Source organism: Neofelis nebulosa, chromosome 9 (genome assembly GCF_028018385.1).
Source record: "Neofelis nebulosa isolate mNeoNeb1 chromosome 9, mNeoNeb1.pri, whole genome shotgun sequence".
Taxonomy (NCBI): Eukaryota; Metazoa; Chordata; class Mammalia; order Carnivora; family Felidae; genus Neofelis; species Neofelis nebulosa.
Window position 1 is genome coordinate 31,693,359 of NC_080790.1, and position 27,954 is coordinate 31,721,312.

At 39.3% G+C, this 27,954-nt stretch overlaps 2 protein-coding genes across 3 annotated transcripts in view; one reads left to right on the plus strand and one right to left on the minus strand.

Moving 5' to 3' along the window:
• Positions 1-19,208, minus strand: part of HNRNPLL (heterogeneous nuclear ribonucleoprotein L like) — a 39,349-nt gene extending 20,141 nt beyond the window's left edge. The window contains exons 1-4 of one of the 2 annotated variants that reach the window (XM_058683084.1): positions 18,635-19,208; positions 7,983-8,101; positions 3,042-3,279; positions 1,098-1,178 (exon numbers count right to left, since the gene is read on the minus strand). In XM_058683084.1, coding sequence (XP_058539067.1) covers positions 1,098-1,178; positions 3,042-3,279; positions 7,983-8,101; positions 18,635-18,826 — 630 coding nt within the window. In that variant the 5' untranslated portion in view covers positions 18,827-19,208. The remainder of the gene's footprint in view (positions 1-1,097; positions 1,179-3,041; positions 3,280-7,982; positions 8,102-18,634) is intronic. The other variant, XM_058683083.1, reaches the window with a different exon arrangement.
• Positions 17,755-27,954, plus strand: part of GALM (galactose mutarotase) — a 116,301-nt gene continuing 106,101 nt past the window's right edge. Inside the window, exon 1 of the mRNA XM_058683087.1 lies at positions 17,755-18,457. Coding sequence (XP_058539070.1) covers positions 18,445-18,457 — 13 coding nt within the window. The 5' untranslated portion in view covers positions 17,755-18,444. The remainder of the gene's footprint in view (positions 18,458-27,954) is intronic.

Consider the following 27,954-nt stretch of genomic DNA (forward strand, 5'->3'; position numbering starts at 1 on the left):
GAGCATGGTTACATTCCCAGGCAAAGGACAGTTTGCTATCTCGAAACAGGAAATATTTTACTCTTAAAAGTAGGAAAAACAGGGGTGCCTGGGTGGTTTAGTCGGTTGAGCGTTCAACTTCGGCTCAGGTCATGATCTCACAGCTCATGAGTTCGAGCCCCGCGTTGGGCTCTGTGCTGACGGCTCAGAGCCTGGAGCCTGTTTCAGATTCCGTATCTCCCTCTCTCTCTCTCTCTCTCTCTCTCTCTGCCCCTCCCCCATTCACACTGTCTCTCTCAAAAATAAACATTTAAAAAAAAAAGTAGGAAAACCATTACAACAAAACCAAAGTTATATAAAACAAATATTTGATTGTATTTCTGAGAAGACAGGGTTTTATAACCATTAAACTATCTTCACTTTGTTGGTTTTCAAAAATTACTTGAGTCTATATATTGTTTAAAAAAGAAAAACAAAAAAACCCCCACCAACGTGGTTTTTTAAAAAAAGGGCAAAAATACCTTGCTAGAAGTAAGCACCATTAAGAATTTGCTGTATATCCTTACCTTTTTCTATGCATACACATGTACATATAGGATGTGGGGCGAGGGTAGTTATTATTCTTTTGTTTACATGGGATTATACAGTACATACTATTTTGCTACTTGTTCTTTTTACTCAACATATCACATATCTAACAAAGAAAAGTTCTTATATAAACCTTGACCATTTAAAAGAGTCAATAAAAAACGGTAAGAATAGTTTTACTGACTCTAAAGTTTTGGTACTTCCAAACCACCTATTTTAAGGAGAGATTCAGAAAAGTCCGTTTAGGATACATTTAAAAAGGTAGAGATGTACATATTATCAAATAATGTTATTTCTTCTCCCATTAAAAAGACAAAGCATACTATGAGATGAAGCACTGGAATGTTTTAGGTAGCAAGTTATTACCTGTGGGCACTGCAGTTTTTAAATCTAAGACAAATAGATTTTGGGGGAGGAACAGAGAATAAATACCACTTGTCCAGATATCATTAAGCAGTTAAAAGTAAGACGTATATTACACAGCATTCATATACATCAATTAAAAAATTTACAATCAAAGGATATTCAACCATTGCTTGTATCCCATTTCTCTTGAATATAACAATACGTTGTACTTTTCCAACAGGGTTGCATACTGTATATAAAACATCCTATAAAGGAAAGAAAACAAGATTTCTTCACATACAAGATTTCTTCACATTTTATACTTGGAAAAACAACAAAGTTACACCCTGCCTTTTTTTTTTTTTTTTACTAAAAAGACACCTGTCAAGATGTCATTTCGATTCATTACTAATTAAACTTTTAAAAATTGTTATCCTTCTAAAGTTACTTCCTCACCTATACAATATACCCAACATTAGAGGAGTTATAATGAAACATTTCAAAAAGACTCGTACCTATTTTATCTCCTAAATAAACCCTCAATTCTTATTTTAACAGGTACTTAAAATAATATCTGACAATACACAATAAATAAGCCAAAACTATAATCAATTAATGGTTTGTTTTCCAAATGTGACTCTGGAATGTTTAATATTATAATCACTTGAATTATAGTAATAAATATTTATTAAGGGGTAGTAATAGATCAACTCAGTATTCATTTTTCAAGGGACAATGACTATAGAGGAAAGACTCAGGAAAGATCATTTATACAATGTTAGATGTCAGCAAACAAGATCCCTAAATTAAGTAAGAGAGAAATTAAAAACCCCCTTAAGAACAATTCTTCAACTGTCAAATTTCTTGAGCACCTACAATTATACAGTGGCACCATTAGATACTAGGGATACAACAATAAGCAAAGCAGAGTACTTGTACTAGATTAGGAACATTCTTTCTCCCAAAACACATATTAATACTGCTTATTAATAAGTCTGGAAATATTACAGAGGTAAATAATATCTAACAAAATTTAAATAGTATCTTATGCTTTGTTTTTTAGTGTATGTCCCAGTATCATATAGAAATCATTTTTTCTTTCCCAGAGAGCACAAGCAAGGGAGGGGCAGAGAGAGGGGACAGAGGATCTATAGTGGTCTCTGCAAGCCTGATGTGGGGCTTGAACTCACGAACTGCAAGATCATAACCTGGGCCTAAGTAAGATGCTCAAAGGAGCCACCCAGGTGCCCTTTACTAGAAATCATTGTTTTTTTTATTTTTACTTTTTATTTTCTTTTAATGTTTATTTTTGAAAGACAGAGAGACAGAGTGCAAGCGGGGGAGGAACAGAGAGAGAGGGAGACACAGAATCTGAAGCAGGCTCCAGGCTCTGAGCTGTCAGCAGGGAGCCCGATGTGGGGCTCAAACTCAGGAACTGTGAGATCATGACCTGAGCCGAAGTCAAACACTTAAACAACTGAGCCACACAGGCGCCACGAATCATTCTAATTGAAGCTTCCCTCACTGTGATATTCTATTCGTCACAAAAATAAAGTGTCCTTGTCACTAGCTTATTATGAAACATCATGTGATTATGAAGTAGAAAACTTAACTGGTTCAGGACATGAATCCTTTGTAAAAATTCTGTTAATACCACTTTTTTTAAAGAGTTAAACAGGGAATTTTAAGTAAATCAGGTTTTTAATAAATTATCTCAAAACCACTTATAATAATATATGCATTTTATTATATACTATGGGATTCTGTCCTTACCTAGTAGACACTCTTAACACACATACTGGCACATGAGTGAAACAAATTTCTTGGATCACTTCTAACAAGTCTAATTCCTTACCAGAAACAGAGTTAACTCTGATGCTGAATAATAAACATTTTTAAATGTGCTTATTTAATTATGACCACTGCACTTCTGACCTTTTTACCTTTGGTGCTCACCATTTCTTTGTTCATTAAACAGGACAGTCAAAATTAAGATTCATTTTAAAAATTCCTTAAAAAAACACTGTTTTTAAATACCTAGATGGCAGTGAAGAAAACTATAGGTTAGTCACTCTGAAGGCAAATTTCAAAGTCACTGTTAATTTAGTTTATCATACTAAAATACATACCACTGTAATTGGATAAAGAGGATTCTGAATTGATAGCAGAAGAACTTTGTTGCCTCCTGATGGATCATCGGTATTTCCTGGCCGAGTGATCCTTTTGCTCGTAGAATAGTTGAAAAAAGCCTGTTGACCAGCAATGTACACAGGTTCATCCGCAGCAAAGGTCACACATTCTTTGGCACTATCTATGTTTTCAAATTCCACTAGAGCCTGCCGTTTAAATGGCATCATCATAACATAGCTGAAAGGCAGATTGGGAAGGAATACCGAAATAATAAATTCAGTTAACACTGATTCTCAATCAAGGAAAGGCAGACTCTAATAAAAATGTGTCAAATCATACAGATTAGTATTTTTCACTACCTATATTCAATGTTAGTCAATTCTTTTTTTTTTTTTTTAAGTTTATTTATTCGGGGGGGGGGGGGGGTGAGAGAGAGAGGAGGACAAAGGATCCAAAGCATGCTGTCAGCACAGAGCCTGATGTGGGGCTCCAACTCACAAACCATGAGATCACAACCTGAGCCAAAGTCAGACAATCAACCAACTAAGCCACCCAGGCACCCCTACCTAATGTTAGTTAATTCTTATAAACTGTGGTACACCAGGCAGATGGTTCATATGTGAAAGCTTATCCTCCTGTGACAGAAAGGTTTTCCATCTTTTGCCTTCCTCAAGCACAATTCTGTTATCAGTTACCAATGACGCCTCCCTGTTTATTCTTCAGGCTGCCACTCCCAAGCAATACTAGAAAATCTCTAGATACAGAAACCAGCGGAGATAAAACTGAACAGAAAGTTAGCAGATGGGACCTTTAACAACAGAAACTCCTACCTCTACCGAATTTTCCAAATAAATAAGTGCCCACACTAATAACCAAGGACTATAAAATTTCGCTTATCTTACTAAAAACAAAAGAATTAAAATATACATAGAAACAACTGCAAACCAACCAAATTTCACACAAAAAAATCTCTTCCAAAATATTTTTTAAATATTAAAGAATCCATGAAAAGATATTCATCAGATGATGATAATCATGGTTGTCTGTGAACAAAGAGGGTGAAGTTACTTACATTTCATTGTATACTCTTGGGGAGGAACATATTTTAACACATGAAATGAAAAAGAAAGCAATGAAGAGAGGGAGGGAAGAAAGAAATCAAAGCACACGGATCACAGTAGGGGAAATATTATGTCCTCTATTCATAAGAACAAGCACCTTAAAAAAGGTTTTAAAATACAATTAGCACGGGTTTTATAATAGCAGAAGGCTGCAGAAAGAACATCAGGTCAGGTACTCAGTGACAGCACTATTTCTGAATCAGGCATCTAGACCTACCGCTACCCTTTAGAAAGCAGCAAATGATTTACCAGTAAGAAACAGACCACTTTGTAGCCTGGCATAGTATGTAGTTTCTTATGAATTTCACCTTTCCTCATTTATAAAATGTGAAAGACTGTTGTCAAGATTATAGTTACTGAATACAAACTGCTTGCCTCGCCTCATTCATCTTCATATCCTCAGAATCTAGAAACAGAGCTGACACGTAACAGGCATTCAATCAATATCTGTTGGTCTATGAGGCTTGTTAGCTCTCCCCACCCACATTGTTCAAACTTAAAGAAACTATTGAAACAGTAAGACAAAGAATTATCAATTATGAATATAAAATATAAATTCCAAGAAAGAAATATTATTTTTAGAAACTTCTTGATGAAGTTCTGAAGTCATGCATACAAAAAAACAGAAAACCCTGGAATCAGGACTATGCTAAAGAAATTAAAGAAGGAGGCACTTGGGCGACTCAGTTGGTTGAGTGTCCAACTTCGGCTCAGGTCCTGATCTCGCGTTTGTGGGTTCGAGCCCCGCATGAGGCCCTGTGCAGACAGCTCAGAGCCTGGGGCCTTCTTTGGATTCTGTGTCTCCCTCTCTCTCTGCCCCTCCCCTGCTGGTGCTCTGTCTCTCTCTCTCAAAAATAAGTAAACATTAAAAAATCTAAAAAAAGGGGCGCCTGGGTGGCGCAGTCGGTTAAGCGTCCGACTTCAGCCAGGTCACGATCTCGCGGTCCGTTAGTTCGAGCCCCGCGTCAGGCTCTGGGCTGATGGCTCGGAGCCTGGAGCCTGTTTCCGATTCTGTGGCTCCCTCTCTCTCTGCCCCTCCCCCGTTCATGCTGTGTCTCTCTCTGTCCCAAAATAAATAAATAAAAAAAAAAAACAAAAGAAATTAAAGAATAAACATTCTCCTCCCACAAATGTAAGGTGGTTGAATAGCTAAATAGTATTACCAAGTAAGTATGTTAATAATGCCCTTTGATTCTTTGGAACACAGAAAATTATAAAGGTTGAAAATTAAATTTTTTATTGACCTGTCATAGACTTGGTCTTAGTAAAACTGCCTATGGTAACTACAATAAGAAGTGAGCTAGAAGCACAGATTTAGAAGTGAAAAAGTGGCATCACATGAAGATAAAGAAGGGAAAATTAGAATGTTGCAGACATTTTAGAATGCACCTAAATTATCTGTCACGCAATTTTTAAGAAATCTTGAAAAGCATAATGAGGAAGATATGAGAGTAACAAAGAAAAAAAATAAAAGGGCTAAGGGACATGGTAGGGTCAGTGCTTTCAACTCATAACTCAAAACACATTTACTAATATTTAAACAAAAGCTGGAGGAGGCGAAAGATTTTATTATACAAATTGGGTCCCAAAAGGTTTGTTTTAAAATATTAAACCAATATAGCTAATTATACCTAGCATGCTCTCCTTTAATGGAAGGGGAAAAGGGAAGACGAGAGAATACATCTTTTTAAACACTCTTTTGATCCTAACAGATGAACATACTACAGAATAAAGACAACAAATATACAGAATTTTATTAGACTGACACAACCATTCTCAACATCTTACAGTTTCTCCTCAACTTCTTTCCTACGCATCTAGTTTTCAGGTATAAACTTACTCGATGTTGAACTTGGTGACGCACCTTTTTACATGAGCAGTTTCTATATCATGTCTATAATCCCACACACACCACTAAAGAAATAAACAAACAGAGAAAGGTTCTATAAATGCAACATTTTGAAGCAAAACACCTACTCCTCACCGGAGGCTGTTCAGGGTTCTTTCAGTTTTAACAGCAGCCACCTCTTATTCAAGATCATTTCACACAATTAAAACTCCTAGTGCACATATTTATGCCAATTAAACTTTTAATTTTACACTAATTTGTTCCAATTATTTCACGACTTTTTTATCCACAAAACTACCAATCCTGAGGGCAGAATGATGTACTATGCAAATTAACAGAATTACATTCACATATAAAACACTTTACCATGGACTAAATATCAAAAAGTATACAGGCCACTCAAAAGTGATTCACGTTAAAAAAAAAAAAAAAAGAAGAAGTGATTCAAATAATTCAACAACTTCCACAAATAGTTCTATTTCTTTAAAGCCGAACATTCAAATCTTGTGTCATAATTAACATAAAAATGTGAATATAGTTATGATTGCTCTAAAGTTCCCACCAGTATTTGCTCGTCGACCTGTTTTCTGACAGGACTCCAGTATCTCTTGGCTTTAAAGAAATCACTTTAAAAGCCTAAAATAAAATTACCAAATAAAAAATAAACCAGAAATAACCATCTCTTTCTAATCCCATAGGACAACGCAACCCACGGGGTTAGTCTAGTACCAACGTGCAAATCTAAATAAGGTCTAAGTTTACTTCAATATATAATGTTCCCGACAAACTTAATTTCCAATATCCTCTTCAAATGACTAAATAGGGATGTAGTCATCTGAATGACATTTCAAGAAACGGACTTTCCTTTGCCCATGTGGACTGCCAATCTGTACGTCCAAGAATAAACAATACGTAACAGTGGTCTCTAAGGTGCATAAGTTGAGGATAACAGGTTTGCCACATCACCCACCTCTCTGTAAGATCATCAAAGAAATTAAAAAAGATGCCATGATGGAAGGTGTCACCTAACTCTACTATTCCTTTGAGGCAATGATTCCTTTCTGTTGGACATCTCTGCTCACTCTCTCACCATCTATTTATGCATCCTTTCAATACCCAAAACTCCACATAAATTTCCATAAAATTGAAGCAATCAAGTTATCTCAGCAAATACACTGAAATCTCTCCCCTGTTTATGTATTTTGACTTGGACTGTGTCTCTGATGCCTCTAACCAACGTATTCACCAAGGAAAAAAGAAAATAAAATCAACTCTACACTATCCATACTAATAAGAGAACAACAGCCGGGCACACTCCAAAAATAATTTAGAAAGAATTTTTGAGTGTCTATTTTTGGCAGTACATTCACTTTTCTGATTATATTTTCATTTGAGTCAATATTCTTAAGCATACGCTAACTATGGAAGAGAAAGAAGGAGACTGAGTGAATACAAAACACAAAAAGAAACTAGGATAAAACACTGACTTCTCATGATCTGCAGAAGAACTCCTGGCAGCACACACCTAAGGCAAATAATGCCTACCCTTCATCTACTCACTTTTAGTTGCCAATTAATTCTTAAACATTCCAAAATAAACAACAACAAATCAGTATTTAAGTACCGCTACCTGAAACTCTAAAGATGAAGGGCGTAAACTCATTCAAACATGAAAGCAGTGTTTAACAAGGAGTCATGGACTCATTTTGAAAGTCAGATAAAAGATGAAATTACCCATTTTGCATATAGCCTGGCTGGGAGTGATAGGTGATCATGTATCCACAAAAATACATCTCTGCATCATCCCAGGAAGGAAAAAAATAAGAGGCTTAAAAGGTTCTAAAGAAATACTGTCACAGGCAAACTTAATATATACTATGGTCAAACATCAAAGCTTATATTATAGCAAGCAAGCAAGGCTTGTTTTACTATACTGTTTTCAATCTGCATGAAGTCCCTAGGGTCCTTACCATATCGTCCCAAATTTCTCCAGGGCCTCCACAAGGTCTGCTTCCACCACAGATTCACAGAGTCCTCGAACATGGACAACAGGTGAAACAGAAACTTTATGATGACTTCCACCTGCCTCCTAGCAAAAGAAAATAATTTCTAGTTAAAAATTTTAAAGGTCTAAATTGCATCTATAGTAGATTCAATTCTGCATTAAAAAGCAAACATCAAAAAAAATTCCAAACCAAACTGCATTCACAAGTTAGCAAAAGGACCTGAGAAAAAAATCATAGATTGTTAGGCATGAAAATTTTGATTTCTTAGAAGGGGGTATTTTCTCTTAATAAGAAGTACAACATAGGTGTGCCTAGATAGCTCAGGGCCAGCTTTTGGTTTCAGCTCAGCTTATGATCTCACAGTGTGGGGTTTGAGCCCCGCGTCAGGCTCTGTGCTGAAGGTGCACAGCCTGCTTGGGATTCTCTCTGTCCCTCTCTCTCCGCACCTCCCCCATTGTGCACGCACACTCTCTCTCAAAATAAATAAAAAGAAGTACAACATAAATTAATAACTTATTTCAACTGCAATAAAATCTCAGAAAAAATTTCAACAGATGCAGAGTATGTTATGACTGGAATTATATCATATACTGATAATTTCATTACAAAATATCAAAATCTCAAGTAGTCCAAATGAACAAAAAAAAAATCCCAATTTAAAATGTTTCTTTAATACAAAGATTACAAACTTTATATCATCTTTTGTCCTTGTTTAATTGGTTATCTCATTCCACACTAACTTAAAGCTACTGTGCTTACTTAAGCAGCACACTTGACAGCTTAAATTTGTACAAGGTACCATCTTTGTTGATGAACAAGTAGTGCTCAAAAATGCAACCCTTCCTGGGCTTCTCTGGAATACTCTGTATCTTTTGAGTACACCCAGGAGGTAGTTTTAAAATACACGTATATGGACTATGTATGAGAATTATTTTGACCGTGAAAATGGCTCTATCATTTACTTATTCAAGTTCTTTTTTTTTTCCCAAGTTCTATTTTTTTTTTTTTTTTTAGGTAGGCTCCATGCCCAGTGTGGAGCCCAATTCGGGGCCCAAACTCATGACCCTAAGATCAAGACCTGCTGAGATCAAGAGTTGGATACTTAACCAACTAAGCCACGCAGGCTCCCCTGAAGTTTTATTAAGACAAAAATCTGTATTTTACAACTAGCCACTGGGCACCTCTCTTGCATCACTTCAGAAATGACTTCCATATACGATCCACACACACACACACACACACACACACACACACTCAAAATCTATTAAATGAAAAGTTTTTCCTCCCACAAACAGACTAATCTAAAAGCATAAATGTTTTATCATTAAAACTTAAGAATTAGGGGCGCCTGGGTGGCTCAGTTGGTTGAGCGGCCGACTTCGGCTCAGGTCATGATCTCCCAGCCCATGAGCTCGAGCCCTGCGTCGGGCTCTGTGCTGACAGCTCAGAGCCTGGAGCCTGTTTCAGATTCTGTGTCTCCCTCTCTCTGACCCTCCCCCGTTCATGCTCTGTCTCTCTCTGTCTCAAAAATAAATAAACGTTAAAAAAAAAAAATTTAAAAAAAAACTTAAGAATTATTTTAAGAAAATTAAATGTCTTTATGGCTATTTTAAAAGACTCACCAATTTCTCTTTATAATATTATAAAGACTGTTAGAAAAATATAAGAGTCCTGTGCACTGCCAATAAAAATGTTATGTCACAGTTTATTTTTTTTTTTTTAATTTTTTTTTTCAACGGTTTTTATTTATTTTTGGGACAGAGAGAGACAGAGCATGAACGGGGAAGGGGCAGAGAGAGAGGGAGACACACAGAATTGGAAACAGGCTCCAAGCTCTGAGCCATCAGCCCAGAGCCTGACGCGGGGCTCGAACTCACAGACTGCGAGATCGTGACCTGGCTGAAGTCGGACGCTTAACCGACTGCGCCACCCAGGCGCCCCTATGTCACAGTTTAAAGAGTTGATTTAAAAATATAAAGTAACCATGGGACTACTCTCTTATACTATTGTCAAATTCAACAAATAAATTTAGTCCTCTGCAAATATTAATCCAATACTTGGAATTTCATTTGAATTGCTTATGCTGAGTCAAGCAGATATTCATTACATGCCACTAAGTTTGAAATAAATCATTCTGATTGTACACTATGTAACCCAACACTATTACAACCTTAACAAATGAGACTCTTTCCCTAAATGAAACTCAACAACCAAATGTGCACTGTCATCATTAAACTACTAAGCATAAATGGACAACTATACAAGAGTTCTAAATCATAGCTAAAACCTAATGTAGAGCATATATTTAAATATATTTAAAGTATAAATAACAAATTTTACTCTAAAAATAATCAGACAACAACAGAAGTCAAGAAATAAGACAGTCCTCTCAGTTGATCCCTAGAAATCTGCTGGCAAAGGTAAAAGTGCAAAAGAAAACTTCACTGGCCAAGACTATTCAAAAAGCTACTATAAAAAAATAGTGGAAGGAGGATTTCAGGTTAGCTAAAAAGAGACAACAGGGGTGACTAGGTGGCTCAGTCGGTTGAGCGAAGGACTTCAACTCAGGTCATAATCTCACCCTTAGTGAGTTCAAGCCCTGCATGGGGCTCTTTGCTGTCAGCAATGAGCTGGCTTCAGATCCTCTATCCCCGCCTCTCTCCATACCTCTCCTGCTCGTGCTCTCTCAAAAATAAACATTTTTAAAAAAGAGAGAGACAACAAAGGCATTATTTGAGTCTTCATTTTATAATGGATAAAAACTACTATGAAATATGTTTTAGAGACAAATGGAGAAATATAAATAGAGATAGGATTTTATATTATGTAATAGAACTATTTATTGCCTTAGGTAACATTATAATAATAGTAATGTTTATGTGATAAGAATATCGTTATTCTTAGGAAAGCTGGGATCATTTAAAGATGGACTGTCATCATGTCTCCAACTTTCATAGTTTAGGTGAAAAAATGTATATAAATATAGATATACACATATGGAGATAAAATCCCAAATGGCAAAATGTTAAAAACTGCTGAATCTAGGTGAAGGGCATATGTAATTGAATATTTCTCAGAATAAAAAGTTGGGAAATTATTTTATTATGTATTTAAGGCCTATAATAAGGTATGAGGAACAATATAAATAGTCATTAACTCACCAACCACTTTAATAAATAAAACACTACCCAACAGTTGAATACATCTCCTACCTCCCTTCCCATCATGGATAGCCACTGTCTTGAATATAATGCTAAAAAAAAATGACTATTTTTCAAATTGGTCTTCTCACAAAGAAATGGATCTCAGGACCAATTTTAAAATCCCTCAAAAATATCTGATTTTAATATATTATTATTTAATTACATTTCCTAAATGGAATAGCTCCAGACTTAAAGTCATTCTTCAGAAGTAGGAACTTATTAAATGCAAACAATATGGTACTTAGGGGAAGATATGATTATCTCAACCTCAAGGCAGAAAACATACCCTGTATCCACTGTATTTCCCTATTTCCACTCAATTCATCTGCCATTCATAGAGATTTCTCTAATCTTTACATTATGTCCCCTTTTCTTGAACTTAAAATTTTCCCATCTGTAGTTTAAATAAAGAAAAAAAAAAAAACCTGAAGGAGTCACATCTGAGGGACCACAAAAAAAGAAAAAAACCCTAGGGATGTTTCCAAATATAAAACTGATATATTAATGGTATCTTTTCAAACAATATTTTCACAACCCCCTTTTTCCCCCAATACTAAAACTTTTCTTAAATCAGTATTTTCTTATCTCTACTTATGCTTTATACTGGTGGTAAGAAATCTGCAATCTGTACAGCTTCTTTTACCTACCCTAAAGTTACCTCTTTTAAGCATCATACTATGTATCTGAGTCTGAAATTGGTGAATAAATGAGTATTGTTTGCCCCATTGTCATATATTAACACTTTGATCATGTCTTCTCCAGTTCAACAAAGTTTTTTTTTAATCCTTTCTCATACAGAAGCCCAAAGTCCTTCCATTTCTAGGTTCCCTCTTCGTCTATTTATGTCCATTACTTGTCAGACTAAAAACAGTATTCCAAATAAGCACCCAGCAAACGAAGACATGCCTGCAATTTATATACACTTTTTTTTTTTTTTTTTTTTTTTTAAGTTACCCTAGTCCTTCTTTAGGCAAACTCTGTCAACTATAATGGAGGCATTATTTGGTCCCTTGGGCAGACTACCGACCAGTCTAGTCATACCATTCCAAACTCTCAGCCCCTTAAAAGTTATCTCAAGGACAAACTCCAATAATACCAATTTTCAGTGCTAATTTTGACTATTGCAGATTGAAGACTGAGCGCTACTGAAAAGAAGGGAAGCTCAGGAGAGTATAAGTGAAGCTTCTGAGAGGAATGAGATGGGCCCGTTAACGCCTCTTCACATAGTAAAATAAATGTAAACTGGCAAAGGCCAGGCACAATGTCCTTATTAGGCTTTTTTGTTTTCCCAACATCTCCATGCCCAACACATGCTTAACAGCATAACACTTGCTCAACAGCAACTGAACAACCTTCTTCTGCCCTCTCAGAATTATAAAAAAGACCAAACTCAAGTTCAATCATTCATCCCCCAACACCAGACACAGAACTACTGCCAAGTGCTTATCCAGCTTCTCCTTAAACACTTCCAGTGACAGGAAACATACTACTCATGAGACAATCCATTATATTTTTAGAAAATTCTTCGTATGTATCCAAATCTGTCTCCTTGTAGCTTTGTATCCAAAATGGTCTTTGAAGTCAGACCAGTGTTTGAATCTTCGGATGCTCACTGGCTCCAGTGATCTTGAGCTAATTGCCTTTTTGAGCCTCAGTTTCACTATTAAAAAAAAAAAATCCTTATCATGTAAGATTACACTAAATGGAACAAAAATAAAGTGTCTAGTACAGTGCAAGATGGAGTTATTAAGGGTTCAAGAAATATTGGGGCACCTGGGTGGCTCAGCCGGTTGAGCATCCTCAGGTCATGATCTCACACTCCGTGAGTTCCAGCCCCGCATCGGGCTCTGTGCTGACAGCTCAGAGCCTGGAGCCTGCCCCAGATTCTGTGTCTCCCTCTCTCTGCCCCTCCCCTGCTCATGCTCTGTCTCTGTCTCAAAAATAAGTAATAAAAACATTAAAAAAAAAAAAAAAAGAAATATTAAATGGCACCCTTACCCTTATCTACATTTCCCTCTTCTACATGACAAACCTCCAATTATTTGTAATGATTTCTCAAACCACACCTAAATATACCCTAGAGGCTAAATATCCCCCTTGCCCCACCGCCATTCTTGTCATTCCTCTTATAATGTGATTTCAAGTGTCTTTTTCTATTCTAGTAATCATTCTCTGGATGCATTAGAATTCATCAACATTAAAAAAAAAAAAAGAATTTATCAATATTATACCAAAAAATGAATACAGTATTTCTAGGTATTTAAGGTTTTCCCTTTTACTTTGGATACTGCATATAGACCAAGGAAAAAGGAGTTTTAAGGGACAGCTGAAAATATCTTTTAACCCACGCTATGCTTAGAGTTAACTACATAATTTTTCTTACTAAATTAAACTAAACAATCACATCTCTTCGTCTCTTTCTTTTTTTAAAGAAACAATACACCAGATCCAAAATATGAGAAATCCTTTCATTTTCTTATCTAAGTTTTCAGGTACACTTGATCCCATAACACAACAAAATTAAAAAGAACAGCCATACCATTCAAATAACTTTTTAAAAAACAACCTTTACTTTTTTACTCATGCAGCAGGGATTATCTGGTTTTGCCTACCCAGATCCCCTTCCCCCTTCTTCTGGTTAAGCACATACACAACCCTGAACTCTGTATTATTCCACTGGTATTTTCTTTTTTTTTTTTTTTTTAATTTCTTTTTTTTAATGTTTATTTATTTTTGAGACAGAGAGAGACAGAGCATGAATGGGGGAGGGTCAGAGAGAGAGGGAGACACAGAATCTGAAACAGGCTCCAGGCTCTGAGCTGTCAGCACAGAGCCCGACAAGGGGCTCGAACCCACAGACCGTGAGATCATGACCTGAGCCGAAGTCAGACGCTTAACCGACTGAGCCACCCAGGCGCCCCTCCACTGGTATTTTCAATCACACAGTCATGCCTATCCAACTTCAGAAGTAGCCCAGTGATTAGCTGCAGGGCTAGGGAAGCTAAAAAGTGTTCATCAGAAGGGATAAATATGGACACTGGGGAGAGGAGAAGAGTATTCTCTATTTGCTAGCTATAAAAATTGCAAGTCTAGTTTTATAGCTACATGGAGGAAATAGAGCATATAGAATCAAGTTTCAGTGACATCATCTAAATCCCTAGATCCAGCCATGCCTGAAACCGCGACCACAACTTAGCTTTCTCAGTTACACGGGCCAACTTTTTGTTTTGCTTAAGCTCACCTGAATTGTTGCTGTGGCTGAAACTACAAGCTTTGAAAGGTGTATTCAATTTCAGAGGCAAAAAAAAAAAAAAAAAAAGGCATTAAATGACGTAGAGTCACAGATTTTTAGATATGGAATTTTTAAAATTAATTTATTTTCAGAAAAAGAAAAAGAGAACTCAAGCCAGGAAGAGGCAGAGAGAGAGAGAGAGAGAGAGAGAGAGAGAGAGAATCTCAACCAGGCTCTGCACCATCAGCGCAGAGCCCAACTTGGGGCTCAAATCTACAAACTGTGAGATCATGACTGGAGCCGAAATCAAGAGACCAACGCTTAACCAACTGAAACACCCCGGCACCCCTGGAATTTTTTTTTTCTTTACTTTTATAACCCCATCACAGACAACAGCACCTGGCACATAAAAGGGGCTCAAGTATTGTCTTTTGATGAATTAAGAGATCACAGTGATCATCTGATCCAACCTCCTCATGATGGTTGAGTTCCAGAGAGGTTAAGTCACAAAGCATGTTGTTGGTAGCAGAACCAAAACACCTGCCTTGGTTGGGCTTATAGGTCCATTAAAAAGCTCTTTTCATTGTATGTACTAACACGAAGAAATGTAGTCACTTGTTAAAACCAAAAGATAACAAAACCTACTACCTTTCTCTTCTTTCCTAATACAAGGCCTGAAAATCCTCACAACAGCAGCATAGCTAGAGACAGAGGACGTTTATTGCTATAGAAGCCTTAAAAATTAAAACTCTGGCGCTTACCTCCAGGGCACACACATCCTTTAGCTTTTTCATTCCCCAGGGTGTATTTACTATGCTCACTGTCAGCCTCTAAACTTTTCCTGTGGGAACTAAGCTAACAAAGTGACCTCACCTTATCCCCCATCCCGTATGCATCTAATAAACCATCATTAATATTCCTATACATCTCTGTAATTCAGATCCTTAAAGTATAATAGTGTATCTTAAATTCAAACTAGATCCTCCACATAATATATATCGCTAAGAAATCCTAGGATCTACGTTTTTATCATGACATTTTGCCATCTTACAAGTCTATTTATTAAACATTGAGAAACTTATATTTTCATCTCATCGGCAAACAAGCCACTTTAACAATCTGATTTGCCTGTTTACTCACTAGCAGAAGACAGTAAAAAAAAAAAAACAAAACTTGAAAGTCTCCAAAATTAATTAGCATTCCATAAATTTTTATCGATATCAGTCTTTATATAAGCAGATCTTTCTAGGTAACCTCTCAATTTAATTCTTCAATTGGTTTCACCAAGTAGAGCCCTAATATTTGAAGTCAAGCTGCTTTCTAAAAAATAAACAGATATAGAAATTTACTATTCATATGATCTTGAAGGTTGAAGGTCATGACTTCTAAATTTAAGACCACCACTTACTCCACAAGAATAAAGTAACTTATAATACACAGCACACACTTTCATAATCCAGCTTTGTTCAACAATGCAGCACAGTGAATCTGAAACACTCTAGGAATTTCTTCAAACTAAGTACCAGAAGACATAAATTTGAAGAGTGTCTTATTTCTCATATCTGAACTACTAACTCACTTCTCTATACACCTTAACACATCATGATCATTCACAGTGATCAATTCATCTTTAACTTAGGAGCATTTGTAGAAGCATGGCTTTTCTTAAATACTTTCTTTCCTCTTTACATCTAATTAATAGATTAAATTAATAGATTAAATAGATTAAAGCACTCATGGAAACTTAATTATCAAAAGCTAAATAATGTAAATCCTTGAAGACTTACTTTGCACTTGACAAACCTCCAACTGAGTTGAAAAGATTGCCCATCATTGTACCTAATCTGCATTTGCTGTTATTTAACAGTTTGACCACAAAGTATTTCTTCTCTGGCTGGACTGTAGGACAACTGAGGTTGAGCCAAAACCATTTCAGTTAGATAAATTACCATACTTCTGGCTGATGACGCACTAGACGTTAAACTTTTATCCAGGGAATGCCTATCCTAATAAAATTTTATTATGTACAGGTTTCCATAGTTGCAATAATTTCAAAATAATACCAAAAATCGCATGAAGAAAAAGGTTTAAACACAGGAAAAATAAGCCTTCATTAGATTTCACAGTGCAGCACTGCTCCTACTGTTAAAAGCAATTCACACTCTGAGAAACAAAATAGCAGTAAATAAACAAAAATTAAAATTTATAACTCAATCTGCATTTATTAGATCCTGTCTGGGTAATTTAAAAGCTGCATTACATTAATCACTGAATTACAACTTCAGGTATAGAAAAGCTCAACTTTTATACTAAAAGAACTCAAGACTAGGGGTGAATTGACTTTTCCAAAGGCACACAGATCATATGCGAGCTAGGACTCCTGACTCTCCCCAAGCCCTGACAAGTACTATTTCCACTGCCAGATACCATTCACTTTGGATATATTAAGCATATATTATTTTCTTCCCAACATGCAAAATAATCTATTGCCTTAATGTTTAATCTGTTTCTCAAAAAATTTTTTTTTCATTAAAGAATTTAGGTATCTTTCCAACACACTTAAGACATTTCATGCTATTGCACAAAAAACTCAAGACTTGTGGCAAAAGAAATACACTGACCCTTCTAAAAGATCAGTTACAATATTCCTGTTTCCAAACTTCCACAATGGAATTGGCTTTGAACTGAAACATTTAGAAGACATGCATTTTTTAATGCACAAGCCCAAGATACATTTTGAGTATGCCAAATACCTAGGCACAAAAATCAAGTCATACATATCTAGCTATAAGGAAGCATTAACTTAGAAGAAGAAAAAGTTCCTTTTTTCTAATGTGTTGAAACCTATGTCACAGTTTCAAATTGGGAAACTAACGTTGGTAACTACTGACCATAGTTTTTTTTATATAAAAATTCAAACAGCTAGGGGCACTGGGTGGCTCAGCCGGTTGGGCACCAGAGTCTAGATTTCAGCTCCGATTGGATCGTCATCCCTCGGGTTTGTTTGGGATTCTCTCTCTCCCTCTCTCTGCCCCTCCCCCCCCCACCCTGTATCTCAAGATAAATATTTTTTAAAAATTCAAATACCTAAAAAGCTTATCATTGGCCTCTTATAAAGGGTGAAAAACATTTTAATAGAATATATGTGTACATTTTCTTAAATTTCAGGAAAAGTCTCCTTTCAAAAAATCAATTAAAATGTGTCAAATGTTTAAAAGACATCTAAACCGCTAACACATATTAAGTACACCAAAAAAGGGCAAAGACTTTTGCTTTGCTTTGTTTCCTTAAAGTCTCCATGCAACTGAAGCTGAGTTACTACTTGCTGCGGATAAGACGATTTTCACATTCCTTCTGCCTCCAGCTAACGTTTCTGATAAGAGCAACAAGAATCTAGGAAGGTGTGTTTAATCCAATTCCGAGCTCAGTCCTTCCTTTCGTGGGGCAAATTTGGAATAAACCGTCCACGAACTGTGGTGATTTTAAGATTTGTTTTACTTGAAAATAAGGGTGGTGTTAACACCTACCAACACTTGTTTTTTTGACCGAAGAGCTAAGATCTGTACTGAGCAATAATCCTAAAACTGGGTAGCAAAGCATGCGCACCATGCCTGCCAAGAGTAAAAATTTTGAAATTAGACCTCCAGGCGAACTAGGGTGTGAGCTCCAGAGCGTAATTTGTCATTCAGTTACGGCTCTGCTCAGGACCCAGGTGAAGAGAGACCCCGGCGGAACCGACGCAACAACCATCCTGCGACCGTGACCAGCGCGCAGATGCTGCGGGCACAGGGGCAGAAGGGAGCCGGGCGTCCCGACGCCGGCCAGCAGCCGGAGTTGAACTAACAAAGAGCTTATCGCGCACCGAAGCCCCCCGGGAGCGGAAGCAACGCCGCCCCGCCGCCCCCGCCGGGCTACCCTCCCCAAGTTCAGGGCCGGCAGACGACTCGCACGCGGGGCCTGCAGCCAGGCCGGAGCCGGGTTCGCGGTCGGGATGCGGGAAACAGGTAGGGCAAAGAATAAAAACCCCGAAGAGAAGAAAGAGCCGGCGCTTCCCGACGCGGTCAGCGCAGCAGCAGAGGGCAACGAGGCGCGCGGAAGGCCCCGGGGCCGAGTCCCCGCCGCTCGGCCCTGCTTCCCAGGGAGCCGCCAGGCACAGCGGACAGGGCGCCGCGCTTTGTTACCGGCTGTGAGAAGCTCCGGCCGCCGCCGCCGCCGCCATCGCCCCCGCCCCGGGGCGTCGCTTCCCGGCGGTTCTCGCCTTCCTCAGCCGAGTAGTCGATCTCCCCCTCCTCGGTCTTAAGGCGCTTGGCCTGGCTCTCGTACTCGCGGTCCTCCTCGTACGCCTCCCTGGGAGAGGATGAGGAGGAGGACATGGCGGCGGCCGGAGGGACCGGCGGGCAAGCGGGTGGGGGTGGCGGCGGGGCGCGGGCCTCGGACGCCGCCGGCCAGTCCCCGCCACTGGCCGCGTCTCTTCAGCGAAGGTCTGCGCTGCCGGGCCGTCCGCGGGGGGCAGGCGCCCAGGAGCCAGTGGGGGTGCAGAGATCGGGCGGGATGAGGGGGCGCCCCGGGAGGAGGCTCCGGAGCGGCCGCTCCCCTTTATTACGGAGCCAACATTCAGCCTCTCCCTCCTCCTCCTCTGTCTTCGCTCCCAGCCCGGGGGAGCGAATCTAAGGATGGGGACGCGACTGTGGCTTCCGGTCTTCCCTCCTCCCCTAATCCGCTCCCCGCCGCCCAGGCCGAGCCTCCGCCCCCGCCTTAGCTGCCGCCGCGCAGGATCGAATCCAGCCGCAGCCCGCGGGAAGCGCCCCTTAGCCTGGGTCCCGCTCCCTATTGGCAGGGGGAAAAGTCGACCAGGCTTCCAATTGGTTGCAAGGGCTGTTCGTCAAGTGCCGCCCACGGCTCGGCCTCGCCCCCCCCCCCCTCCCTGCGCCGTGTGAACTCGCCGCTGGCCTGCCAGTCCCGAGCGCGCGACGTCCGCAGCGCGCTGTCCGGGAGCCGTTGCTGCCCGGCGGCCGTTAACGTTGTTCGTCTCCCCCGAAGCCAGGCGCTGAGTGAACCCGGGTGGTGACGAGGCGTGCAGTGAAGCCAGGCGGGTGTTAACCGCCCTCCCGCTAATTTAAATGCTTTTATTACTTCTCTTCCGAAGAGAATGAGGAAAACCTCTAAAATCCCTGCAGATAGACCTCGCACAGCCCTTAAAACTACAGAGGCTGAGGGGAGGAAAGGGTTTGGAACCATCAAAAGTAGCCTTCTAGGAAGAAGCCTTATGTGGTGTGCAAAATCTGATAAAAGTGGGTGCACCCTGTCCGCCCCTAACTAGGTATTCGAGAACAGCAGCCCACATTTCCATTTAGCAAGGTGCCAGTCAGAAGAAGACGCTCCACATGGGTGAATGTCAGTTTGATCACTTAACACTCATTTGTCATCTAGACCCTTCTTTCCTGACAATTATAAGGGACTGGTCTATAAGTTCCTGCTCCAGTTAAATGTTTTAAATCTCCCATATAATATGCCATGCTTCTTCCCAACCCTTTCCTTTCGGGATGATCTCTTTATTTCACATTATCATTTATTCTTGAAAGATACATACAAAAGCCTATCAAAACCCTTCAGGCCACAGCTCACTTCCTCTGTGGAGCCCTGAGGATTCTTCCAAGCTTCTGGTTGCTGTTTTCTCTTTTTGCAACAAGGCCCTTTTATACTTAACCTCCTAGAGTGTTCTAGAAACGCTGGAAGACGAACTTGGCTCTTTTCATCTTTGCAAATCCAGTTCCTGTGCAGACCCCTGGCACAAGTTAGGTACTCAGCAATGCTGAATGAGTGATCCCTAGGAAATAAAGGTCCAGTATCTTTCAGGAGAGAAACTGGAAAATCTAGCCCAACCTAACTGCCCTCTGTGACTTAACCCTTGGAGGATTGTCTAGGATCAGGAGTCACTTGAGTGTTTCCATTGTCCTTGTCCCTCAGATGCTCCCCTAAATGTGGCTCTTCCTTTCCTAACCATGTGGATTGTTTCCTCCTCCAGCCTAGTTCTCTCATTTCCAAGGTTACTTCCTCCAAATAAGCCATTTTTATTTATTGCTGGCAATGCTTTAACATATACTATTTTATGTTTTATAATTTACACTGCCTGTCATTTTGGAAAACAATTGCAAGTTTTTCACAGCACCATACAGCTTATAATCAGATTTGTGCACAGTTGCAAGTGTCTACTGACAAAATAGAACAACAAAAAATTTTAGAAATTATTTTTTAAATTAAGATAGAATGGAAGTGGACAGAAGAAATATCAAAGGGGGGAGCTGCAGTGCTAGCTACAGAGCAGAAATATTATTGGCAGAGCACTGTGAAGAATGAGAAGAGCCAGAAGGAAGGCCTTATACAAACTTTCCAAATATTTCATAGTAATGGTGAAAATGTTTTAAATTCTCAAAACCTACCTCCAACCCGTAGATTATACCAAGTTAAAATGCAAGTCTCACACCAATCCATAAGGAAACCCAGCCTTACTGAACTTTGTTGCTATACTGTTTACTAACAGAGGGTAGGAATCAATATGTACCAGCATGAAACTTCATCTTTTGATGAATAGCTCACATCACACTGTTAAGTAAAAAAAACAAAACAAAACAAAACAAAAACTGAAGAAGTAAAAATGTAGAAAGCATGTTTAAAAAACATAGATCAGTATGTTGGCCATGGGTTATCTGTGAGCTTGTTGCTGATGAGTTGTTCAGTGACAGTAAGTCCTTTGATAAGGAAAATGCTAGCTAGCTCATCATTCTACCATGAGAAGAGCTAAAGAAGGAGGGCATAAATTATACTCTGCATGGTTTAACTTAGATGAAATAAAGAAATTACTTGCTGTCCAGTAGCCAGAAATGCCTAAGAAACCCAGAAACAGCTCCTAAATGCCATGACTTTCTGGAATTTCTGTTGCAGGACACATAGCTTCAGTCTTTTGGCTGATTGTCTAAATGTTTGATTGGATTGGCCGCTGTTGATTAGGGTAAGAAGCAGCCTTGAACTACCATTGCCACAACTCAGAGTGGATTCAGGGGTTATACTACAGTGAGAGACAAGTCCAGAGGAGCCCTGGGGAAATCGATAGTCAAGGTCCTTTATCTAACCCCGAGTTGCCCTTTAGTTTTAAATCTCCATGCTGACTATGTAATTTATAAGATACTGTGCCAGGTGATGAAGGGACCAGAAAACTATATGAGATGGTCTTTGCCTTCTCAAAGCTTGCAATCAAGTCGAGGAAACAAGGCACATGTAATATACATGCAGTAATAATTACAGCCATTTACAATGTGCCAGGCACTGTGCGAACCACTGTTAAGGGCCATGTGAACAAATTCTGACAGAAGCCCTCTAACAGGCATTATTATTGCTATGCCCATTGTATGATTAAAAAAAAAAAAAACAACAGTGTAGGAAGGGTTAAGGGACCTGCCCTAGAGACAAAGTAAACCAGAGAGCCGGTATTAGAACCCAAGCAATCTGATTCCAAAGCCAGTATACTTCATCAAGAAGAATGATTGAATTATTACATTTTTTTTACTGCCATCAGAACACAGATCTTATAGTCCTTTATCATGATACTAATTTATTTGCTAATTTCTTTTTTTTTTAATTTTTTTTTTAACGTTTATTTTTGAGACAGGGAGAGACAGCATGAACGGGGGAGGGTCAGAGAGAGAGGGAGACACAGAATCTGAAACAGGCTCCAGGCTCTGAGCTGTCAGCACAGAGCCTGACGCGGGGCTCGAACTCACAGACCACAAGATCATGACCTGAGCCAAAGTCAGATGCTTAACAGACTGAGCCACCCAGGCGCCCCTTATTCGCTAATTTCTACCAGGGCTTATGCAGCTGTATGTCTAGAAAGAGGTGAATAGATTATAATTTTCACCATTTTCATTGGTATAAGGAAATTCAATTCGCCTCCATAAGAAATTACAAATATAATACACTGTTTTAGTATCTTTTTTTTTAATGTTTATTTATTTATTTTGAGAGAGACAGACAGAGTGTGTGTGTGTGTGTGTGTGTGTGTGTGTGTGTGTGTGAAGGGGGGAGGGACAGAGAGAGAATCCCAAGCAGGTTCCATGCTGTTTAGTGCAGAGCCCAACACAGGGCTCAAACTTGGGGTTTGAACTCATGAGCCATGAGATAATGATCTGAGCTGAAACCAAGAGTCGGACACTTAACTGACTGAGCCACCCAGATGCCCCAATTTAATGTTCATTTATAAATTTAATTTCTATAGAAAAAGGCTCAAAAATCATGAGAAAAGTATCACAATCTTCTGATGGATACATCATTTGAACCAGAGATGCAAATTGTGAACTTTTCATGCCCAAACTCAATTTTCAATATTGCTGCTATTTTTTAAAAGTTTTTAAAGTTTTATTTATTTATTTTGAGAGAGACAGAACATGAGCAGGGAGGGGCAGAGAAAGAGGGAGAATCCCAGTCAATTAGTTCCTATGAAATCAATTAGTTCCCATGAAACTTTGTCAAATCCAGAATATGTTTGTGATGATACCACTGCCATGTTTCACAGAGATCCCCAAGAAAGGGCACTGTGGTGCTGTTACCCAAGCTAGTCCCTTTAATTTGATCCACATTTGGTTTGTTAGGGTCAAAAGAAGCCACTGTTCCAAGAGGGTGCACCCTGCAGGAAGTGCCCCGAACACTATTAGCTCACTGTGCAGTCAAGTGTAACCACAGTGGTATTCTTTTTCAGTTGCTATCATCATGCACATCTCCTTTGGGGCTAGAACTACAACTGTGTTTGGCCTCTTTAAAAATAAATAAATAAATAAATAAATAAATAAATAAATAAATAAATAAATAAATAACAATCTGTGATAAGTCAGCAAAAGTAAAATAGATTAACCTTACAGAACTAGCTCATATACCAAATAATGATAGGTAAAGTTCAGATTCTTGTTATAGCCACTTAGTCTTAGAAATAATACTTAAACTATTTCCACTTCTAACTCCTGTGAATTGAGACTGCTTTACACATCTTTAAAAATAATTTTCGTAAGTAAAAAGAGTCAAATCATGGCATTTCTATCCACAGCTGAGAGTAAGTAGAATCTGTCAAAGCAAATTCACCTTGCATATGAAAATATAGATAAAACAAAATTAACAAGTAGTTGCTAACACTTAACAAAAGGGTATTAAGTGCTACTGATCATTCCCAATTGTGTGGAATGTGAAATAGTTGGTAGTAATCAGTAGTTCTTAATGCCTTTTTGTTGTTAAGTATGAGCTCTTGGTTCTTTTCTGTCTTTTTTAATTTGAGAAAAATAAAAATATCTTGGAAATGGCCCACTTCACCCCATTAGGGAAGTTTCCTTAGTAAGTAAGTTACTAATTCACTCCTTCTTCCTTCCTGATCTTTGATGCTGGGACCACTCTAAAAATGACAAGGAATACTACAGATAACACATAAACTAGGTTTTTCAGGCCTTTTTTTTTTTAATGTTTTTATTTATTTTTGAGAGAGAGAGACAGAGCGCAAGCAGGGGAGGGACAGAGAGAGGGAGACACAGAATCTGAAACAGGCTCCAGGCTCTGAGCTGTCAGCACAGAGCCCAACATGGGGCTCGAACCCACGAACCAATGAGATCATGACCTGAGCCGATGTCGGATGCTTAACTGACTGAGCCACTCAGGCGCCCCTTAGACCTGTTTTTTGACCTTTGCTGTCTTCAGCTTTTTTGGCCTGGTGGTATCGTTGCATTCTGAATATGTTAGGGGACATTTGAATCAACTAGAATAGATTTTTAACAGAATTGTATAACTGTTTCCCTTGATACTATGTACTTTCCCAAACCATCGTGGCACTTTCCCCACCACCACCCCTAAGACCAGAAAATTAATAGACCACCTTTGTTTTAAGACAGAAGAAAAGTGTTTTTTCCATGCATCCTAACCACAAGTCAGCTACTGAGTTTGGCTAGGCCTGTGCCATTCAATACAGTGGCCACTAGTCACACATGGCTACTTTTATTTAAATTAGTTAAAATTAAATAAAATGTAAAATTCCGTTTCTGAGTCACACTGGCCACATTTTAAGTGACCAATACCCACATGTATGACTGGCTGCTGCTTTTGACATGCTGGACTGGACTGTAGCATAGGCAATGACTGTCTCATTCATCTTTGCATCTTCGTCACCTACAATGTTGTACAGAGAAGGCACTGACCAGACATTTATTGGTCTGAATTAAGCTTCTCTTTCACATACTTCAAGAAAACGGACATAAAACAAAGAATGGAAGCTTTGCAAGATATGTCTATGCGTATGTCTCAAAGATTGATCTGTAATTTGATTTGCTCCTCACCCATATTTGAAATGAGCTCACTTAAAAAATAGAATTACAGGGCTGTTTGGGTGGCCCAGTTGGTGGACCGTCCGACTTTGGCTCATGGTTTGTGAGTTCAAGCCCCACATTGGGCTCTGTGCTGACAGCTCAGAGCCTGGAGCTTGCTTCGGATCCTGTTCTCCCTCTCTCTCTGCCCCTCCCCGGCTCATTCTCTCTCTCTCTCTCTCTCTCTCTCAAAAATAAATAAAATAATCATCATCATCATCATCATCATAATTACATTTTTCAACCAACTAAGCTCATTTTGTACACTGGATGTACCAAAATGTGTATGATTTAAATTCATAGGCGCGCCTGAGTGGCTCAGTCGGTTGGGCTTCCGACTTCGGCTCAGGTCATGATCTCGCGGTTCGTGAGCTCGAGCCCCACGTTGGGCTCTGTGCTGACGGCTCGGATCCTGGAGCCTGCTTCGGATTCTGCGTCTCCCTCTCTCTATGCCCCTCCCCGGCTCATGCTCTGTCTCTCTCTCTCTCAAAAATAAATAAAACATTGAAAAAAATTTTTTTAATTTAAATTCATAAATCAACCAATTGTATTAAATGAGACACATCTAATGAAAGAATTCCTATTGTGAATCCTCTTCAAAAGTGAAAATTCCTTTCACAAAGCAGTCAGTCTCTGATTTATCTTTAAGAATGCCATTACATGAACATCAGAATTTGCACCGAAAGAAGGATTAGGCAAGCAAAAATAGTTTTCTTTAAAGGTGCTATCATAAGCATCCAAAGCAAGGGGCGCCTGGGCAGCTCAGTCGGTTAAGCGGCCGACTTCGGCTCAGGTCACGATCTCGAGGTCCGTGAGTTCAAGCCCCTCGTCGGGCTCTGCGCTGACAGCTCAGAGCCTGGGGCCTGTTTCAGATTCTGTGTCTCCCTCTCTCTGACCCTCCGCCGTTCATGCTCTGTCTTGCTCTGTCTCAAAAATAAATAAACGTTAAAAAAAAATTTAAATAAGCATCCAAAGCTAAAAGTTTGTAGGATAAATTTACTATTATTACTACTTAGAAATAAAATAACCAGCACTACATAGCACTTTAATATGTCTGAAGCAGTTTCATATATCTTGCCTTATTTGATTTTCACGGAAACTTTATGAGGTAGACAGGGTAAGTCCTTACTATCTCCATGTGGCAAAGTTCAGAAAAGTTAATCTTTTGTCTCCAAATTGCCATCTTCTTTCCAGTATAACAATGAGGACATATGAAGTATTTTTTTGTAGTGATTAGATTGGAATTGGAACTTTTAATTTTTCTGCCCTATTTGGATGGAACTACTTTCTTAGGAATATAATATTTAATCATATAATGTGTGTATGTGTGTGTGTGTGTGTGTGTGTGTATACCTGTTCAGAGAAGGCCCTCAATAAATACTTGCTAAATAAATCAGTGAATACATGCATGATCCTGAAAACACAGACTCTTATCAGTCAAAGTTTGGTTTCAGAGAACAGAATCCATTCCAGTTAGTTTAAGCTGGAGGTATTAAAGTACTTTAAGAATAATGGAGAGTATTACTAGAATGATTCTCAAAACCCCACCTCAGAACTAGGATACCAAAAGAGCTGTGCTCTCCCTCACTCAGACCTGACAGCTGCAGAACTGCACCAACACGGCTGCTCTCTGGCAGCCACCAGAATCCACTCCCACAGCCAGCCCCAGAGTCCTACGATACTAACCATCACCCGAACCGGCGAAATGGATGCCCCACCCCAAGCTTCCCAATGGTCACAAAGCTAATGACTGAACGCTAGAACCTATACAGAAGAGACAATGCCTCCACGATCATGGCAGCGGAGAGGCAGCCTTCCAGGGCTTCCGTGGAAGCCTCTGCTAATTGTTGAAACCTAAGTACTTCCATGATAATAGCTGCAAGAGAGTCTGGAGGATGTCATTTGTCCTTATCAGCCACTGCAGCACAGGAAGCATACTCCAAAGCGAGAAGGAGGATGTAATGACTGCCAGGTGCAATCCTCCGTATCCTCCACACTCACCTAAAGAAGTCAATCTGTTTTCTTAGATTGGTGCTTTCAAACTTCAATGTGCATATAAATCACCTGGGAATCTTATGAAAATGCAGATTCCGACTCAGTAAATTGGCATAGAGCCTACAATTTTGCATTTCTAACAAGCTTCCGGGTGCTGCTGCTGCTGCTGATGTTGAAGACCACATTTCGCATAGCAGCATGTTAGATACGTCTCCTCCACCAGGCTGCCCAGTGAATGCGGTGTGCTGAGGTGATGATTCCCTTCATCCCTTAGGACAGCTAGGTGAGGCCACGGGCACACACAGCCTCCAAGCCAGTTGGCTCCAGCTTCCCTCAGTGTGCCATGCAAGTACCAATATTTTTTCCCTGTACTGTGATGTGGGAAGCATTGAACTATTTGAATAAACATGTCAGTTACTGAGTCTTCGCAAGTAGTGGCCAATTCGTGTGCTCTTTCTGGAATCTTTTAAAAATATTAACTATTCTTGCAACAAGTTTAGAGAACTAAAGATATCTGTAGTCAACTTACATATCACCAAGTCAACTCTTATAATGAAGACTTAGAGTGAGAAAAGATAGTATTGGTATATCATGTTACCTCAAGCAAGGCCTTTAAGATGGCTTCAGCTCTTCTGCCAATGACATCAAAATGACCATCGGGAGGGAGAGGAGAGAAAGTCAATCTGCTTGATTATTTCTAGAGTGCAATGGTTTTTTGCACAAAAGAAGGGGAAATATATAAAAACAATATTTGGAACTGTTTCTTCATAAATACCAATGTGTACATCTGCAATTTAGACGTAGAAAATCTGTGTGTGTGTGTGTGTGTGTATGTGTGTGTGTCCTGCAGACAGTAAGACAAACTCTAATCCTTTTAAACCAGGTGAGGCAACAGTTTCAGTGAGTCAAATTGAGTTGTTTTTTTCACAAGCAGCAACCTTTCAACCACTCCTTAAATCCCTTCTCTGTCCCCAACCTCCCAGCCTTATCAACCAGCTAGAAGTGGAACACCTCAAAGTGTAGTTGTTGGGTAAGAAAAGAAAAGAGAGGGGCGCCTGGGTGGCTTGGTCGGTTAAGCGTCCGACTTCGGCTCAGGTCATGATCTCACCGTCCGT